This window comes from Lonchura striata, chromosome 15 (assembly GCF_046129695.1).
Source record: "Lonchura striata isolate bLonStr1 chromosome 15, bLonStr1.mat, whole genome shotgun sequence".
Lineage (NCBI taxonomy): Eukaryota > Metazoa > Chordata > Aves > Passeriformes > Estrildidae > Lonchura > Lonchura striata.
Window position 1 is genome coordinate 7,411,889 of NC_134617.1, and position 19,531 is coordinate 7,431,419.

Here is a 19,531-nt window from a genome sequence, read left to right on the forward strand (position 1 = left end):
CCTCCAATTCTGCATATGCTCATTACTGATACTCATTTATTTTAATTTACAGCCTGCAAAAAAGAAACAGCGAGCACAAGTCATTGAATTCTTCATTGACGTTGCCCGAGAGTGCTTTAACATAGGGAATTTTAATTCACTGATGGCAATCATTTGTAAGTACAGCTTCTAACTGGGTCTTCCATCAGCTGTCACAGATGAAAAAGGAAACCCAGCTCTTATCAATGGCTCTGTTTTTTTCTCTCTCACTCATAGCTGGAATGAATATGAGTCCAGTTTCAAGGCTAAAGAAGACTTGGTCAAAAGTGAAAACAGCCAAATTTTTCATTCTGGAGGTAAAAAAAAAAAAAAAAAAAAAATCCTGATGCATTGCTTGAATTATATTCAGGATATTTTTGTTTGGGAATTTTACATTATTATCCAGGTGCGAGATGTCTGGAGACACATTTCAGGGGCAGAGAGCCTGATTTTAAGCTGAAATATGCCAGGTGTAGTGAGGAAGGTGTAAAGCTGATGATATGCAGAGGGAATTCAGAGTACTCAAAAAAACAAGGGGAATTTAAAAAACCCCAAGGTATGAACCTATATGTACACCACAGTGCTTCTACCGATGCATATTTTGTTTGGCCATGGGCACAATGCTGAATGTAAAGCTCCCAGTCTATACGTTGAGTGAAGAGCCAAGGCTGTATTTTGTATTGAGAATTCCAGGATCTGGCACACATAGAATGTGCAGTGCTTATTCTTCACATAAAAGCTCGGTAAGCTGTCAGTAGAAATATCAAAGGTATAAGCAGCCATGGGCTGTAGACCTCTCATTGCATCTTTGGTGCGTTGGGTTCTGCAGGCATCCGGATTTTGAAGATGGAGGCTCTGCTCTGCTCTGCTCTGCTCATGGTTTGCTACAACTGAGTGTAAAATTGTCTTTAGAGGGCCCAGGCTGCTTTCTAACCAGTGTGTGTTGTTTTGTGCACACAGCACCAGATGGACCCTACTGGCAACTTCTACAACTACCGGACAGCGCTGCGGGGAGCTGCCCACCGGTCCCTCACCGCCCACAGCAACAGGGAGAAGGTGGGTGAGCCCACAGCCCCCGCCTCCACACCGAGGGTGCATCTCTGCTGAGAGTCACTGCCTCCTACACTTGATGCAGATGCTCTCCTCCCTTCCATGGGTCACCAGTGCAAGGCCTCTGTGCTTCAAAATGCAACTGGAAATGTGAAAAAATTAAAAAAAAAAAAAAAAAAAAGTGATTGAAAGAGTCTGGATAGGATCAAAGCAAATCTTTGTGGACTTGCTGTCTGACATTGGGAGGGTTAGAGAGGGCAGGACACACAGCATGGAGGGCTTTGTAGCAAGTGTCTCTACATCTCTGGAAAATTCACATTGTTCAGATTGATAAACCTGATGGAACAGGTATTTCAGACTGAAAAGACTTTTATTTTGGTGATGGAGCATGAGCCTGGCAGACGCAGGTGGAGCTGTGCTTTGTTACAGCTGAGCCCCAGGCTCTGGCACAGAAGTCCCTATTGTGTGATGTGTGAGGTGAGATGGAGAGCAAAGGGCACAGCAATGGAGGCAAGGTGGATCTCCATATACATCAGGGAAAGATGATTTACCACAAGTCCTGCAAGGGAGTCTAGTCTAAATCCATTGCAGCAAATTTGGGGTGATATTCTGTCCTTGTGAATTTTCATTTCATTTGGTTGTTGCTGCCATCTCAGTGAGCAAGAACTGAAGTGTTTTATCAGTGTTCATGGCAGATGTGGGGCTTTCTGACATGTCACTGATGCTGCAAAAATCAGACTGACAAGATGTTAAGAGTGTAGGATCCTCCTGGTTTGTGCCCCAATGTTTCTTGTTAACTTTCTTATTCCTCCATTCAATTCTTTATTTATTGGTATGTGAAAAAAGGTTTGTGTTCTATACTGCAATTGCCCATAGTCATAAATGGGTAATCTCTGCTCTAAGCATGGCAGAGCTAAAGTAGATGCTGCATGAACAAGCACAATATGGAATTTAATATTCTTTCACTAGAGGAGCCAGGCCAGATGCTAATCTCACACCCCTGTAAATTTGATGTAAATCTGCTGAAGCTAATGGAATCTCAAAGCATTTACAGTGAAATGAGATCAGCATCTGGTGGCAGGCTGACTCAGCTGCAATGGGAGTACACCGAGTTGTTCTGAAAAGCACTTCTCTATGCAAAGGAGAGATCATTTGGATGTGTGTGACTGGAAAAGCAATTCTTTCAACTCTCACACACTGCAGTGAGGACCTGTCAGTCTGAGATGCTTTTGCAGTTTAGCTCTTCTGCAACCATCATAGATATTCAAGCCAGTTGCTTTATTGTTTGACTTAATTTCCTGTGAAGTTAGCAATCTCTGTCATATCTCTACCCCCAGCTGGTTAATACTGATGGCAGAGAGGTTATTAGACTGAAAGGAATCTATTTTACATCAGAAAAAGCCCATATTCTGTTTTCCTTGTGTAGAGAACATTAGTTCAGGAAAATGCTCCAGGATATGATTTGGTAGCTCATACTGGGTATTTTACAGTGTCAGATACAGCAGATCATGTAATGCTTTCTGTAGGATTAAGGAATTTTGTTCCTTTTTAGAAGCAAGATTATAATTTATTTGTTTTATTGAAATTGAACACATCCAAAAGAACATGATCACATCTTTTTGACAGAAGATGTTACATTTTTTCTTGGCAAACTCATAGCAAAGCTTGCTCTGAAGAAAATTTTTATCTTCAAATTGAATTATGCTTGCAGAGGGGTGTACTGGTTAGTAAGCAAGTCTGGTTTTGCCTGTGCAGTCAAATGACCGTGACAGCTCCAAAATGAAGTCATTCCACTGGGAAACTGCATTGTACTCATGGCATAGCTCTGGCTTTGAAATGTTGGGAGTGTGTACAGCACAGTCCAGTGTGTTGTTGCTGTCTGATACTGTGGAGAAAGGACAAGTCAGATCTCATTAACTTTCTTCTTTCTGCAGGAGGCAATTGTCCTTCAGCATGTAGATGGGTTGGATGGCATGGAAGGGGGATAAAAATGGAGAGAAATACGAGTTTCTGGCACTAACCCAGGTTTTATGCTACCAAAGTGCCTGGAATGAAACCAGTATTAGGGTATAATTGTAATCACTTTTATTGTTTTTCCTACAGAAATTACATACATGGTAATATATTTTATTGGGAAAATAAATAGTGACCAAAATACAACAATTCCATGGAAATGTGTAGAGAATTGGTATCCTTGGGTATGTCTTTTCAGCACCTTTTGGATGAGATGGGAATGAACTCTGCCATGTTCAGAGCTTACTGGGGGCTCTGCAGCTGTATTACCCTGGCATCCAGCCCACATTTGTGTAGCTTTCCTCTCAGCAAGGCTTTTCCTTCATGTTTAGTACCACTAATGGTGCTGACCTTTCTCCCAGGCAGTGGAGCAGGACAGAACAAGCTCACATCTGTCTGCAACAAAAATATGTAGACAGAACCTGGCAGTGTTTTCTAGCTGGGAATCAGTGTCTGGCTCCAGCTGTCTGTAACTTCCCACCTTTTGAGATCACACTGGTTACAAAGTCATCATCATTTTTGGTAGAAAACAAACCACATGGATTGAGTTGTATTCTTTACTGCAGGTCGACTGATCTAGTTTGGGTAATATGAAAATAAATCCTGAAACACACTTAGTTCAGTTTGACTAGAAATTGTTCCACCTGATCCTAATTGGAGGGCTCAGCATTTTGGGAGGATAAGGCTCTGCTTTGTTTTCATTCCTGAGTTGCATCAGTGGAATGTATCAGGATAAGTATCCAGTGGCTCTTGGGGCATCCGTCCAGGCTTTGTTATGGCTGTTTGCAGTGACATTACAGAGTTTATCTGTGGCTGTGCCATAAAAAAGCCAGCAGAGATGCAGATTTTTAAAAGTTTACTGGGTATGGTAATTTACCTGGAACAGAAATTGGCTTCCATTTTCACAACACACACTGGCAGTAGCTCGTGGACTCCTTGCCTCAGTGTTTTCACTTCTATGGCTTGTTCACCCTCATTGGAGCATCACAGCATTGTAGCATCCCTGTAGACTGGAAAATAACAGCTGCCAATCCTGTTCTGGGTCCATTTCATATCCTGTTACAGCTGATGTACAGCATGAGATGGAATAACATTAAATACTTAACTAAAGGATTGCTCTCTTGGCTCTTCTTTCTTGTCATGGGGGCTCTTCAGTTTTGGTGCTGCTTAATAATCTCCAGTTCAGTTAATATACAAACAGACCAGTGGAAACATTTGGCCACTGCCATGCAGTGTGTGTTCTTTTATGTTCATGGTGGTTAAGTTTGTACTTGGTGGTTTAAAAGACAGACATTGCTGCCACAGGAAAATTCTCACAGAGGCAGCTGCTGACCTTCAGCTTAAACCCCCTAAGCAGCCTTTTGTTGTCACAGTGTCAGTGCTGGAGAGGTGGGCAGGCTGAGGTTTGACTGTTATCTTTCTTTTCCCTTTGAGCTGTGAGACAAAGGACCCTGAGAGAATCTGCTTCGCTCTGGATCTCTGCTGAGGTTGAAGATGCACTTCAGGAGTGCTGAGGTGTATCCTACTGCTGTTCTACTGCTTTCTGCTGTAGAACATCTGGCATAAAATTTATTTATCCCTGCTTGTAATTCCATCAATTTCAAGAGTCCTATCCAGACTTCTTTTATAGCAAATTATGACCCAGCTCTGATGGGCTAGAGGAAGGCTTGGATATAGACCACTCTGCCCTGGATGATGGCCAGGGCTAGTTTTGAGAACTACAGTGGTCTCTCTGGCTACTGTTAGCAGTTTCCTGTCAACCAGTTTAATATTTTCAGTCCTGTTGTCTGCAGATTAATTTCGAGAAGCAGGTTGTACTAATCAGGCACCAGGAAGGAAATTACATGCCTCAAGAGGTAGCTGTGCATGGAGCTGTTGAAAATGAAACAGCTCCTGATTAACTGTTTGTAGACAAGTCCTTGGTCATCAAATTTTATGCTGTCTTTCCTTGTCCAGGGACAATATTGGTTCTTTGATTCCCACCTGTGTTTAAATTGCTCAATTTGTGTGTTCAGCATCTCTGTTTATAAGGACACAACAGGAAAGGGAAGAGTTCTGCAATGTTATTTTGCTCTTTGCTGTCTGATGTTGTCATCAGACAGTGATGTTGTTGATAATAAACTGGGCTTTTAGCACTTTCTTAGTCATGTTGTTGTGCTCAGTGAACATTGTGTACAGTTCACTTTCATCTCAGCATACATTCTCCTGGTGGCTGAAGGTCTCTCTAGACACTACTGCCCTTTTGCTGGCCTGTAGCTGTACTGCTTTTCAAGTGCATAGCACATCAAAAAGTTAATACTTCTCTATTCTCATCTCTCCCAATTGAGTTGTTCTTTCATGCAGAGAAAATACTGAACTGAAAAGATAATGGTTGTGTCATTTCTCTCCACAGATTGTGATCCCCTTCTTCAGCCTATTGATCAAAGACATTTATTTTTTGAATGAGGGATGTGCTAATCGCCTTCCAAATGGACACGTCAACTTTGAAGTAAGATCTGAGAAATGTTTTTACCTATCCCATTCTGAAAGCCAAGGGACTATCTGAGACTATTAGCCTGCTATTTTCAGTGCAGACCATCAAACACTGAATATGAGGTAATATTATTATATCTGAGTGGAATGATTTTATGTTTACAGAAATTCCTGGAACTGGCTAAGCAAGTAGGAGAGTTTATAACATGGAAACAAGTGGAGTGTCCATTTGAGCAAGATCCTAACATCATCCACTACTTGCACACTGCTCCCATTTTTACTGAAGATGGTAAGACTGTACAATCACTCATCACTGAAAAGGTCTTTCTTCATCACTACTAATTAACACTGATCCATTCTTTGGTGATCTCTCTCACTGACCAGTGCCAGCTGTTTCCTGGCTTTCCTGCCAAACAGCCTGTTTATGCCCAGTTTATCAGTGTGTTTTTGCCAATACAGCCTTCTAGCACATGAAGCTGCTGCCTGATGGCTTTTCTCTTGTCTGTAGCTTCTCTATAAGGCTCTGTCTAGGAAGCTGCCATTGTGGCCTTATTTTTTTAATCACGAATTGAGGCCACACAAGCATGCCATGGGCTCCTGTGAATGTCAGCTGTCTCTTAGCCACTCATTCTGTGATTGATGGAACCAGAGCTAATCTCTCTCCCAAATGAGCACTGCCATCTCTTCAGTAAACACAGCTCAGGGCGATGGAGTCCAGCTGACTTCCTCCTCTACAGCAATGACATGTTATGTACAGAAAAGAATTTTTGAAGAAACCTTTTCTATTCATTTCAGCTGTAGCTATGAAAGCCCTGTTCTGAAATTATTTCTCTGATTGTCTTTTTATACTTTTGTGTCCTTGTCAGTTTGGTATTCAGCATGTCAGTATGTGTCACTTCATGCTGGTTTGTGTCAGCTGCCTCTCTATACATTGTCACACACACAATTGTCTATAACAACCTTCCCATAAGCTATTCTGGTGGTGGGTTTATTTTTCTTCATTCTATAGGCAGTTTTCCCTACTAATCCAAGGTAATCAGACCAGACATTTTTTATTTCATAGACTACTTCAGAAAGCAAAGTACTGCTTCTAAAATCCTGCCTAAATCTTAAAAATGACTGCCAAAATAGAATAATTAATATGATTAAAGTAATATGTATCAAAAGGAGATAGGATGAAGGCATTTCTTCTTGTTTTAGGCTCTAAAGAGACAGAAAAGAAAAGTCAGGGTAAGAGTACAGTTTTCAGGCTACTGGGCTAAAAAAGAGTGACCTCAACCCACTAATTGTATGCAGATTTTCTCCCTCATGTCCTCCCCTATATTCATGCTGCTTTTGTGAAATGCCCTTTGCAGAAGTCACAGGAAACCTCCCCCATTACCCAGGGATAGTGCAGAGGAGAAAGAGCTGCCCTGAGTGAAAGGTGGGAAGATATCTGAGAGAGATTCAGCAGTGGCATGTGAAATGCAGCTGTACTGTGCTTGTCACAATGTGGAGGAATGGTGGCCAACACTTGAATATTAAAAGACAATGCTTTTCTAGCACAAAACTTGAATGGTGAGATGGTTCCAGCATTAAAGAATAAAAGCATCACAAAACAGTCAGATGAGGAAATGTGTGTGAACACAAATTACAGCCTGTGATTCTGTGAAGACAGTGAGATATTAATGCACTGCCAGCTTTTCCAGAGGAGACTCTAAAATCTACATTAATTTTGGTGTCATAAAATGCATCCTACAGTGTAAAGATTTGCAGGGAGGCGGGGAGAAGGACAGATTTATTTTCTTCCACTGTATTCCTTCTCTGGTTTCTGTAACTCACTCTTACCTTGATGGTATTTTGTATCCTTTTAAGATACCATGTTCTCATAAGCTTTAAAAAGATTGAGGAACATAAAGTTGTGTTAGGTGATGAGAATATCCTTAGTTTTTAAAAGCTTATGTGTTCAGGTGTCAGCTCTCACAGTCTCTTTTTAAAAAAGTTCATATAACTCTTGAGTAGCAGTGCTGTGATGAGGAAATGTGCCCAGATCTCTGTATGCAAAACCAGAGACCATTCAGCTGCTTAATATTGTAATGAGAATGTCATGCTAACATATTTTAACTCTGGGCTCCTCCATTGTTCCATCAAAATTAATGTAACAGCTTTCCAAGGTAGATGTGCTAAACATCAGTGTCCCACTGATTACCAGCTGCTTGAGGGACCATGAAGTTTTACAGTTTCTCTTCCTGTGTTGTACAAAAGGACATACAAGAATGCAGGGGGATGGGGGTTACCAATGCTGTTGGAAATAACACATAATTACTGTTTCCAGGTTTGTATCTGGCTTCCTATGAAAGTGAAAGCCCAGAAAACCAGACAGAAAAAGACAGGTGGAAATCCTTAAGGTAACCTCTCATTTTATCAGCTCATTTTTAAAGTACCTCCAAACAGCTGCTCTGATACCAAAGCTTGTGAAGGGCAGGTATTTAAGCTGTGACCCCTGAGAGGGGTCTCTTCCATTTAAAACTAATGTGCAGAGCTAAGGTTGCACTGATAAAAGCTCATTTTAATCTCAAATTATCGTCCCTGTAAAGAATACCCTTAGCTTGCTGTACCCATGGACAAGCCTGATGCAGATGAAGAATGCCCCAGGTCAATTGGATCTTCCAGTGATTTACAGCTCTTCTAAGAGATGTGAAATGGTTTGATATAAGTGAGACTATGAAGAGAGTGATTAAAGCAACTCAGACCTTTAAATTCTCTCTTTTTAAAAAACTGTCCTTATCTTTTACATTTACAGATCCACAATTTTAGGAAAGACTTGAAGATTGAGAGATTATTGCAGTAGGTCAAGGAAAAGAAATCCGCAAACATTTTGCACTACTGATTCCAAAGATGCCTGTTTGGGATTTAGACAATTTCTTTTGTTTGAGTTTTTTTGTTGGGTTTTTTTGACTGCCTAACATGATGGATGAACTGGATTCATCCACTGTAATCAACAGAACTGTGTGCACAATGATGCTTTTCTAACTATGAGACAGAGAGAGGAAGGACAAACAGACTATTTGTGGCTGTGCCCAAACTGCGTCAGGATCGCTGTAATTTCGCCTCTGAAGGAAAATGCAAGAAAACCAGGAGCAGGGAGAATCATGGTACTGCAACAGAGAATGGAAAAATACAAAAAAGGAAAGTAAAAATACACAAGAGTATTTCAGAAGCAGGTGCTTCAGACAGCAGTTCTTTAAACCTTTGAGGATTGTAAAATTAAATCAAAGACAGACAACAGCAATCTGGTTAATTGCTGAATGAAGAAAAAAGAACTTAACCTTGCATTAGCAGTCCCCCAGCCTTGTTGAACAAAGCACTGACTGCTGCAGGTTGGAGCTTGCAGGGACGAGGACTGACACCTCTCACATACACGTCTGTCACATGCAGGCCACGTCAGCATGGGAATATTGTCCTGAGCCCAGGGATTTTTACAGAGAACATTCTGGAGTGTGACTCTTGCTTAGTTAATCTTCCCACCGCTGTTGTTGCTTTCCTTACTGTGAATCTGGGCCAGTCTGAGGAGGGCACAAAGGGCTGATGGTGCTGCTTCAAGACACCCCCACCACTTCTGAGGTTGAATGAAGAAGCAAATAAGTCTGGACTCAATTTACCTTTATTTAATGTATGTAGTGTATTCCCTAAATTTATTGATGCTGAGTTGCATCTTTTAAGGGGTTTTATCACACTCAAAGAAAAAAAGTACTGCATTACCATTTCTATCAGGTTCCAATTAACATAGTACTGCTTATTTTGTAACATTATACTTAGGAGGATGGGGGGTAATTGCTCTGAACTTGGGAACTACACGGTATGCTTTAATAAGACAAAGGGTTTCAGACTGGAATGAATGCACTAAAGAATTTGTCATTCATTAACAGATAACCATTTTTGTCTTTTTTACTTTTAGGATGTAAAGTTCACAGTTTCCTTACAGATAACATGAAATAGGGACTATGTCTTGTGTTTAAAGTTGTACAATAATCAAGGTGCTACTGTAATAGATACATTAAATGATAATGAACCATATTAGATTCAAAACTAAACCCTAACAGTAGACTTATTGTTGTGTGTGGAAGGAATGTTCCTAACTGCCCCAGAAAATATCTCAAAAAGCTTAAATGAAACCTAAATGCCACATCATACTGAACTTTGCATTTTTATTACTGACTTGGTGCTACCTTTTCAGATGTTCCAGTCCTTCTCTCCCTACAACAGAAGGATGCAACCCTTTCTTTGAAATCAGTAACAATTTTATTTCAGCACAAAGGGATTCCAAGTGGCTGTGGTGTTTGGAAAAATTAGGGTAATCACAAAACCTGGCTGTGTTGGCCTATTCAGACAGAAAACTGGAACTGTTCCTTCCCTCTGCCAGGCCTCAGAGTTGTCTGTGCCTGAGTGAGCTGTTGACCTGGAGGCATGGGCAGGCTGGTGTTTGAGGGCAGCAGCCTGGGAATGCTCTGCGTGGCTCTCTCCAGGTTTGATGTGTCTGCAGAGCAGTTCTGTGTTGGGTTATGGCCTGTGGGAGCCCAGTCTGGCTCACTGAATTCACTTACGAACGGAGCAGGATGGATTCTTCTGGATTTGCAAACAGGGCTTGAGGCAGAACTTCAGGTCTCCTTCTCCTGTAGATCTATCAGCATGTGAATTCAGACAGGGGGGACATAAAACTCTGATTTATTGAGCTTTGTATGGAAGAACTAAGTGTAAGGATGGTACAGCATCATTGCAGCCACAGAATGATGACTGTTCTGCTGATACTGTGAATCTGCTGTTTGTTAATTTTTGTACACGAGCTGAGAGTTGCACAGAGAAACTATACACATATTCCTTCAGGCAGAACCATTTCCAAAATGAAGCCATTAAAAGCCTGTTAAATTTCAGATTAATCCAGAGCAATAACCATAAACGTATCTACAACAATGCTAATGTTTAAATATGTTTTCTAAATGGTAATTTTTTCTTACTATCTGCATATTTTTAACAGGCACAGTGTGACTTCACAGTGGAGATATGGGGGTTTTGCTAACCTGAAACCCAGTGCAGGTGGATGGGCCCTTTCTTTTTGCTTTTTAAAACTGAAATCCTCACTCCTTTTCTAATAAGCCACTAGAGGTTGGTATAGATGAGATTATAAATATGTGACTATTAATTAAAATATGATTTCTCATTATAAGTCCTTATATTTTGGGGCACTTTCCATGAATTTGGGCAATTTTGTAAGTACAAGTTAAATTAGATCTCCTAAAGTTTATCACTGTTGCAAACGAAATCACATTTGTAGTCCAAAACTTTCAGACCTCAGTGCTTAAAATGGAAGCATAAAGGTCAGACCTAGGTGGGTATTAAGGGCTTAGTGGGACTGTCAGAAGCACTAAATAATTCTTAAGCCTTTATGTAGTCACACATTTAAAAGGTCATTTTTCAGAGGTGCTAAACATCCTCATCTCTTGGGGAGTAGTGAAGCAATTCTTGCTTTATAGAGGTGCGTGGCACATTAATTTGTAGTGTCTGATCTCCAGAGACATTCACTGCTCTTTGCAGCAGGACTTGGAGATGAGAGTGCAAAACAACTTAAGATGAGAACACAGTGCTTTTAAAAAACAGACTTCAGGAGACGTAGCTTGTCTTCACAGAATTTTGTAGCTAAATCCTATTTAAAGAGAAACAATGTAAGCCTTAAGTTGCATCTGTCAGTTGCATTTCTAATTGATCTGTGGTCTAACCAGTGTGAACAGCTCCGGGCAGGAGTGGGGTTAGAGCCTTGCTTCACCAACAGCACCTGAAAACAAAGAATGACAACTGAAAACAGAATGACAATTTGGGTGATAAATTTCTTCTAAAAATGTATTTATATTACAGGAAAATGAGAATATATACATGTCCAGTAATCCATTTTTCTTGCTATAAAGCCATAAAGAACTCCTGCCATGATGAAAAGAAAGGATCACTTCCCACTAAGCACTAGACTACTGTAAGCTGTGCAGTCATTAGACCAACATCTAGACAAGTTACTTTTAGTAATGCTGTGACTTTCTAATTCTGCTTCTTTGAGTGGATTCACTCCCTGGCAGCTGCTTGAACTAATGCTGCACAGAGAACAGAGCAAAACTAGACCTGTAGATCTGCAGTGTTGGTATCAAACCCCTAAGCTTGTAAGATGTGAATATGACACAGTCTGGCAGAAGCATTAACTTAGTTTCTGGTATATAGCAGTATTTTAAAAGACCCAAATACATGAAATCACTTCTGCACCTCCTCCAGTGTATTCAGAATGGTAGCAAAAGTCCCATTTTTCCATTTCTTGAGTGTGCCATCCTGCAATGTGGGGATAGGTATAAAGCTCAGTGAAAGCAAGGAGGGAATTGTGTGCCTTCAGCTTGTGTCAAGTCAGTAGATGAACTTGCTCAATGCCTTTCAGAAGACACATATGTTGCCCTCAATGTCAAATCTGCATTGATCACTTTACTGAATTAAAGGTGCATAGATATAGGGCAGCTGGGCACAACTAAATTTTCAGGACAGAAACTCAAAATGAGTCAAGCACTCAAGCATTCTGTGCACCAGAGTACCCTGATCAGACTGCCATTATTCCCCCTCTTAGGCAATGAACACAATCCTGTTGTACATCTCTGAAAGCTCCCCGTGTGGATAGAGCAAACTTCGATCTCGGCTTCTGCTGAGGTGTCACTTTAAAAAAGTGTGGACAGCTGCTAAAGCACTTCAAATGAGAAACAATTTAAATGTAGAGATATTTTTCTGAGCTCAAGAATATATTATGATGTGGTCAGTGGTGATAAGATAATCACTCAATTAAAATTAAGCCTGTCCCTTCCTGATATCTTGGCTATTTCATCATGCTTTATTGCAATAGTATAATGCACCTTTTTTTAAAGCACATGAGCACTGCTTTGCACATGACTGTAAATCCAGTTTAGAAAGAGCTCAGATCACTGAATATGTAATTGGAATTATCAACTAAAAAGACATGTTAGTAGAAAAAATAGTTATGCATATCAATGTAAAAATGTTACACAGTTAACAGTCTCTGGCCTAGCAATGCCTGTATTTCATGGAATGAGACTGATTCCAAGCACAGCAATGTGCCAGAGGAAAAACTCCAATTAATTCTGATGGGCTTTGGAGCAGTCTTGCAATTATTAACTATAGTACAGTTTTTAGTTATTCATAGGTATTAAACTGTATTGCCAGCTGGTGTAGTCTCTGTGCCAGGTGCAACTCTCAGATGGGAGATGCACTTAATAGGGTGAAAGTCCAGTATTAGCAAAAGTTTTATTTGACATTGTTGAAGTTTCAGCAGCAAATTCAAGGGCTACATCTGATCTAACAAATTAATTCCGTCTGAGAGCAAAATTTGACTTTCTGGCTTTAAGAACCTTTTTCTCTTTTTATACTGGTAGAAATTAGCCATACTGTCTAAAATTACTCTCTCATTGGCCATTAAACCCCCTTTGATTGTGAACTGATTATTTCCATTGTTGCAGTTGCAGAATGGGGTTAGGGAGTGACAAAGAAACAAGAAAAGGCCCCTTTGTTACTGCGCAGAGACTCAACTGTGGGCCAAAGATGTCTTTTCTTTTATCCTTTCTAACATCACCTGTGCAGTGGAATTCCCTCTGTAGGTGATGCAGGGCATTCCTGAGGTGTGGGTACCCAGCTCTCGGGATGATCTCAAAGCTCAGTGCACATCCACATCTGAGCCTGCACTCAGCTTTCTGATGCTGGGACACATCCCTTTTGAAGGAAAGTTCTTGGAAGTTCACCTGAAGCAAAGCCTACTATACTTCCTTACCCACCCAACAGAATTATTACAAGAAGATTCTTTGAATTAAAATAAGTTTTCTCTAGTGGACTTGAAACAGTAAAGAATTTGTTACTTAGGTGACAGAGGTTTTAAGATCTAAGAAAAATAAGTATTTTTAAAATTATTAGAAATACTTTGATGGTTGTTAACTTTCATATTTCGCTGCATGGTGGCAGAGTGGAAGAAAATATCTTCTATTAATACCAATGGCAGCTGGGCAGGTGAAGGCAGGAGAAAATACAGTGTAATACTGGTGCAGAAAATGTTACCAATAATTTTGTTTTAATATTGGCTAGGGTGTTTCCCATCCCCTGAAACCACTGCTCCCTGCTCTGAGGAACAGCTGAACCAGTTACCTTTTTAGATGGAACAGATCTAAAGTTTAATCTGGTTTGTATTAATTTCTTTTACATTTCTTTCTGCATATTTTCAGATAAACAAAAAATACTAAATACACTGAAGCTAATGCTCATACACGGCATCACATCCTGCATTGTTACATTATGGAAGTGTAGCTAGGGAGCAGATAGCTTGGATGGTGGTGTTTCAAACACTCTGCAGGGGTGCAGGACACTGAAAGTCAGGCTGCAGCCTCGGCTCAGAGAGCAGCTGAGTGGGAGCCGCTCCTGCCGAGCTCCCCTGCCCCGCTCCGTGGGCAGCACAGGCTGCAGTGCTGGGAATTCACAGCGCCTTGGGCTGCTCGCTCCTCCCTCGATGCCTTTCCTCCACAGAAGTGGTGTTTTGCTCCATAAACAGCTCTTGCAAAATGCCAAAGGAACATTTTTCTAGCTCTCTGCCATACAAAGGCTCTGTATTCATACTCCAGCTCTGTCAAAACAGAATAGGAGCCCTTCTCTCTTTTCATCCCCGTGGCCTTAAAACTGCCAACCCAGATTAATATTACAGTGTAGCATGTTTCCAGGCCTCCTAGAATGCAGAAGACTTATAGTTCAGAGCTCAGGAGTCCTACAAGTTAAATGTTTGTAAAGGAACCTTCTTTCTAAAAGGTGCAAAGCCCCATCTGATGGAATTTTGAACAGAAAATTACATATTCCAGCTACCTTTCAGAGCAACGTAACTTCCTCAGTGAACTATTACTGGTCAGTACTATATCACTGCTTTCATTATTGAATTATGCTCCTAAAATTCCAGTCTTTCTGAAATGAATATATGATGGTTTTTTGATGATGTGGGCAAACAGAATAGAGAAAATGGGGCTGTATGTTAGGCTGTTGACATCATCTGTGTTTCTTTAGCAGCCCAAGCTGGGTTATCACTTACTGTCTGTCCTTGCCTTGAACCAGAAGGAATTGTTCCAATACAATTGTCCAAATTATTAAAACTTAGTGAAAGATGCTCATGCAGAGCTATTAAATCCAATTGTTTCAAAGTCTGGTTCTTACAAATGTACAAGTACTTCCCTTAGGGGTCTGTGTGTAAAAACACCATTACTAGTACATAACATACATGGAAAACAAATTATCCTCTGGGTTCCAGAACTCTTAGCAAGCATTCATCAGCTTATAAAGGTGAAAAGTTGGATTTTCAGACTTTTTTTTCACTTTTAGCAACAGCAACTATCAACTGTCTTAACTAAACTCCAAGATCATAGTCTTCTAAAACTATTAGAATGATACTATTTAGTCACAGACCTGAAAGCACAGAGTAAAAATAGGTAAGCAGAACTATTTTTATTTTCAGACTGAGAAATTCAAAGGTTGCATGACAGGCCCAGGACTACCTGGGAAGAATGTCCTTTCAAAAAATTACCCAAAAAGATATCCAAATTTTAGTTTTACATTTCTTCTGGTGTTAGTCCTTTTTACAGCTGTGTTTAGATAAATGGGAACTAAATTATCACTTTAGGTTTTAAAAATAATGAAGCTAAAAAATAAATATGACTTGAAAGAGTGGTAAGTGTTAATCATGTGAGTGATAGCAATGAGGAACTGTGCTTTTCCTGTATCTTTTTCATTAAATTTAAAAATTCATGTTGTGATTAGCATTTTCAGGTCAAATTGAAATCTATCTACCCTAGAATCACAAAATTGTAGAATCATTTAGGTTGGAAAGGACCTTTAAGATCATCAAGTCCAACTTTTGACCCATCCATAACACTCAAACCATGTAGCTTTGTTAGAAATTCCCAGAACAAATACCAACACTTTATTAATTGCACAGGCAGGAAACAGTAAAGTTACTTGAAAGTGGCTGTTATGATTTTGTGACTGTACATAGATCTTGCAAAATGTTATTGGTAATATGCATCCTGTAGCCCACATAAACACTGCGAGAATAGCATGGTCATTGTTACGCTTTATAGCTGTTGTGGAAAATGTCTTAACCTGCATTCATGATGATAGTGCCCATCCTACTCCCATGCCTTTTTATACAGTTGTGGTAAGATTGTTATGAAATCCTTTTGTCAGTCATGTTCCAGCTAAATTACCTATGTATAGAATTTATATATTAAACCCCCCTAATTTATACTGTGTTTTAACAGTTTGCCTGAACTGTCTATGGTTTCTAAATTTTGTAATGTGAGTGTCAAATAAGAATAATAATTAAAAAAAAAAAAAAAAGGCTTGGCTGTGTGGATTTTTTCCTTTGGTTTTATACATAGTAAAGATTTCTACAGGGTAGGCTGTGAAGAAACTCCAAAAATACAATGAGATGTCCCTGACTCTGCACAACAATTAATGAATATGTGTGTAGGAAGAAACCTGTGGTTTCTGCTCTTTCTCATTTCCATTTTACTGCTTCTCTCTTCATCCTCACACATGCAGTTCAAGTATGTGCACTGCAAGGAAAGGAGACAGATTCACAGTTCCCATAATAAAGTATTTCCCCAAATATGAGTTGTAGAATGGAAACTTCGTAATAGTAGGAGGAAAAAGCTGAGACTGGGTCTGAGTATTTTTAGTTTGTTTCTATAAAACTCTTGATACAACTGATGTTTAAATGCATTATTTTAATATTTGTGTTGCTGACAGCAATACAAATAATAAACTGAGAGGTGCTACTGTGATGAGGGCCCCATTTCAGTAACAATGTACAGCAAGAGACATCGTTGGTTCAAGCAGCTTAAATTTTTTTTAAATGAAGAAAAAAGAGGCTCAGAGATGAAACTTGTGTAGACGGAAGTGGTGGAGTTCCCTTGATGTAACATTTGGCACCTGCACCCACGATGTGAGTGTGTAACTGCTGTTCAGCACAGCTGGTCCTGCCTGTTGTCACCAAGGGAGAACAGCTCGATGTGAGTGGTGTCACTGTCTCTGAAGCCTGCAGAAATGGATGTGCAACCTCCTTTCTCAGCAGTGTTCTTACAGTGCCAGAGCTCCTCTTGCCAAAAGGAACTGTTGAGTCATCTGAATTTCCTGTAAACTGTGGCTTATCCAGGCTTCCCCATGTGAAGCCCCCAGTTCTCTATTAGGCTAAAATATTTCAATCCTCAGGAGGCCCAGCTGTGCCACAAAGAGTGAGAGAAGTCCAAGTTCAACCATCGCTGTGAGCTTTTCAGTTAAGGGAGTGGATCAGCTCAGCTCAGCCCAAGGTGACCCCAGGTGGCCCGTGGATCACCAAAGTGACACCCAGGCTGCCCAGGGGAGGGAAACTCCTGCTCCTGGTGAGCCGCCAGGGCACGGTGTCCCCATCGGCCTCAGACAGCGGGACGCGCTGAGGGCAGCGCAGGACGTTCCAGTCTGCCCCGGCCACAGCTCAGCTATCGCCTGGCCACAGCTTCTCCAGAGCACATGGGAATGAACAAGTGCCCACACTCACACAAAGTTTCTGGGTCACTGCTTTTCTAAGAAAAATTCTAACAACTTCTAAAGAAGGAAAACGTGTCCCTAAGCCATAACCATGCCTTGTTCTTTTTCACCTGGCTGAGTATATTTGCGTTTTTTTACTCTACTGCATAATCTAAAAAAAAATAATTTAAAAAAATCTATTTTAAAATTTTTCTTTATAAAAATAAAGCTCTAATGGAATGGAAATGCAACTGTCAGTGGGTTCTCACTTTGCCTTTCTGCTGATCCACACATGCAAGCTCCTATTATCTCTTTGAATTTACACATGCCACAACAATCTGGAACACTGGCTTCCTTGATCAGTAGTTACAGTGATTTGTGAAATGAATAATATATTTTGCCTGATATATCTTAGAAATTCTCATGGTGGTTTTTCCATCCCCATTCAGCTCATTCCCTTATAAAGAGACAGTATTGTCATTACTTTGTCCCTGAGCTCCCAAGCAAACATACAGCTGTTCCCACACAGTCGGGGGAACCTGAGAAAATCTCTCTGTCAGTATAAAAATCAATCCATGGAGCTGTAGAAATCCATACAAAACTAAAGACAAAACACAAGTGCTAATCAGCCACCCTCTGACACCAGAGGGAGGAAAAACAAAACCAATACATCTGTAATTAAAAGAAAGCAAGCACAGCACTGGAAGTACTGAAAGTCATGAATTTTTGGCTCTGCCTCTGAGTTTTTCTGAGGCTTTGGGCAAGGCAGACAACCCTGGCTCTAAATTTTGTTTCCAAACAATAAGAAAACTCGATAAGATCTATATCTCCTGAAGAGCTGCTCTGAGGATGGATCACCTCCTGTGGCAAGACATTTGAAAGGGGAACCTTACAAAATTGCATTTTGAAGCAAATGGTTTTAATATAGCTTTTCATACACTCACAATGTGTCCCAGCAGCACAGTAACACCGAATTGTAACGTACTCTGTTGTACAGAGCAATCCAAAACATAGTTGCATTGTGTGTTGCTCACTCCACAAGCTGTGCATACATTTGGCATTGCAAGTCTAATTAAAGAAGGATATCTCTCACGTAAACAAAAGTAAATACCATAAGGGCTGACAGCGGAAGTGGCTGTAACTGCACTCAAATGAATTTCCCGAGTTTTGTAAAGACTGAATTTCTCTAATTTGACTCTTCACTGTTCTTTACCTCATTCCTGACTTTAAAATGGCCATTTCTAGAGGGACTGTCACTTTGTGCTACATAGCCTGGTCATGGGCAGCAAATTTCTGCTGACTTGATCCTTCTCTGAGACACCACCTAAATTCCAGCTGACATTCCTCTACTGCTGTGTCTCCACTGCCACCTCCTGAACAGGAAGGAAAATTAACTTCTTCCAATTCTGCTTTCTTTTGAATGTCTGCAGAGGTGGTTTTGAAAGTGCTTTGTTCAGCACACAGAACAGGAGCTGACACTGCTTTGCAATCTGTCTAGAAAGGCTACATTCTATAAAATCCATTGTAAGGCTTTTACTTCAGAGGGAAATTTCTTTATGTATGTTTGATATTATGCTGGTTCAACATTTCTTGTTCAAAAAGGTCCAATTATTAACTTCTGATAGGTTTATTCCTCTTTCAGCTGTCAGCTGAAAGCCTCTGACCGAAACCAGTAAATTTTTACAGCTCCCATTCATTCTGTTTTCACAATGCACAAAAGTTATTTCTACCTTTTCTATTCAGGCTGCAGATCCTTAGTCTAACAGGAGAGAACTAAAATATCCTAGAACTAAAATTTTCTTGCTTCCAAAGGTAGTCAGTTCTGAGAGTCTCTTCTGCATTAATTTCCTTTTTTCCCATTAAATGTGATTTCCCAAAATTGTCCCTGCAACTGTCATCCATTTATAAGGGGAGAGAAAATTAGCAAAGGTGCAACCCAGTAAAAACTTAGAAGAGGCAGCAAGGCAAGAGAGGCAGACAGCGTGATCCTATCACATCCCATCTTCTCTGCCCTACCAGGAATACCAGCCACTGGTTTGCCATCAGCCTTCTAGGAAGAAACTTTCCATAAACTCCAGATGGTCTTCCTAGACACACCTCCTGGATTAAGAAATCAGAGAAAAATTGTAATTATGTGGTACAGTTGGCTAATATCAGGCAGATGGATATTTTCTGCCTCTTCACAGGTGCACATTCACTCTCTGTAAATTTAATTTTATGCTTCTATCTTTTTTCTGCTGCTTGCAGTCTGAGAGGATTCCTCAGACAGTATCAGTGGATGTTGGGAAAACTCTTAATGCTTGGCAGATATTAGTAGTTTTTTATAAGTAACAGCCAATCATTTAGGTGCTAAATGAGAAACAGTAAAGCAATGGGA

At 40.3% G+C, this 19,531-nt stretch overlaps 1 protein-coding gene across 3 annotated transcripts in view; it reads left to right on the forward strand.

Annotated features, from left to right (window-relative positions):
- Positions 1–15,182, forward strand: part of RASGEF1C (RasGEF domain family member 1C) — a 70,965-nt gene extending 55,783 nt beyond the window's left edge. For all 3 annotated transcript variants that reach the window (XM_021552242.3, XM_021552241.3, XM_021552243.3), the window contains 7 exons: positions 53–155; positions 256–335; positions 979–1,074; positions 5,474–5,569; positions 5,719–5,842; positions 7,868–7,940; positions 8,336–15,182. In XM_021552242.3, coding sequence (XP_021407917.1) covers positions 53–155; positions 256–335; positions 979–1,074; positions 5,474–5,569; positions 5,719–5,842; positions 7,868–7,940; positions 8,336–8,360 — 597 coding nt within the window. In that variant the 3' untranslated portion in view covers positions 8,361–15,182. The remainder of the gene's footprint in view (positions 1–52; positions 156–255; positions 336–978; positions 1,075–5,473; positions 5,570–5,718; positions 5,843–7,867; positions 7,941–8,335) is intronic.
- The last annotated feature ends 4,349 nt before the right edge of the window (positions 15,183–19,531 follow it).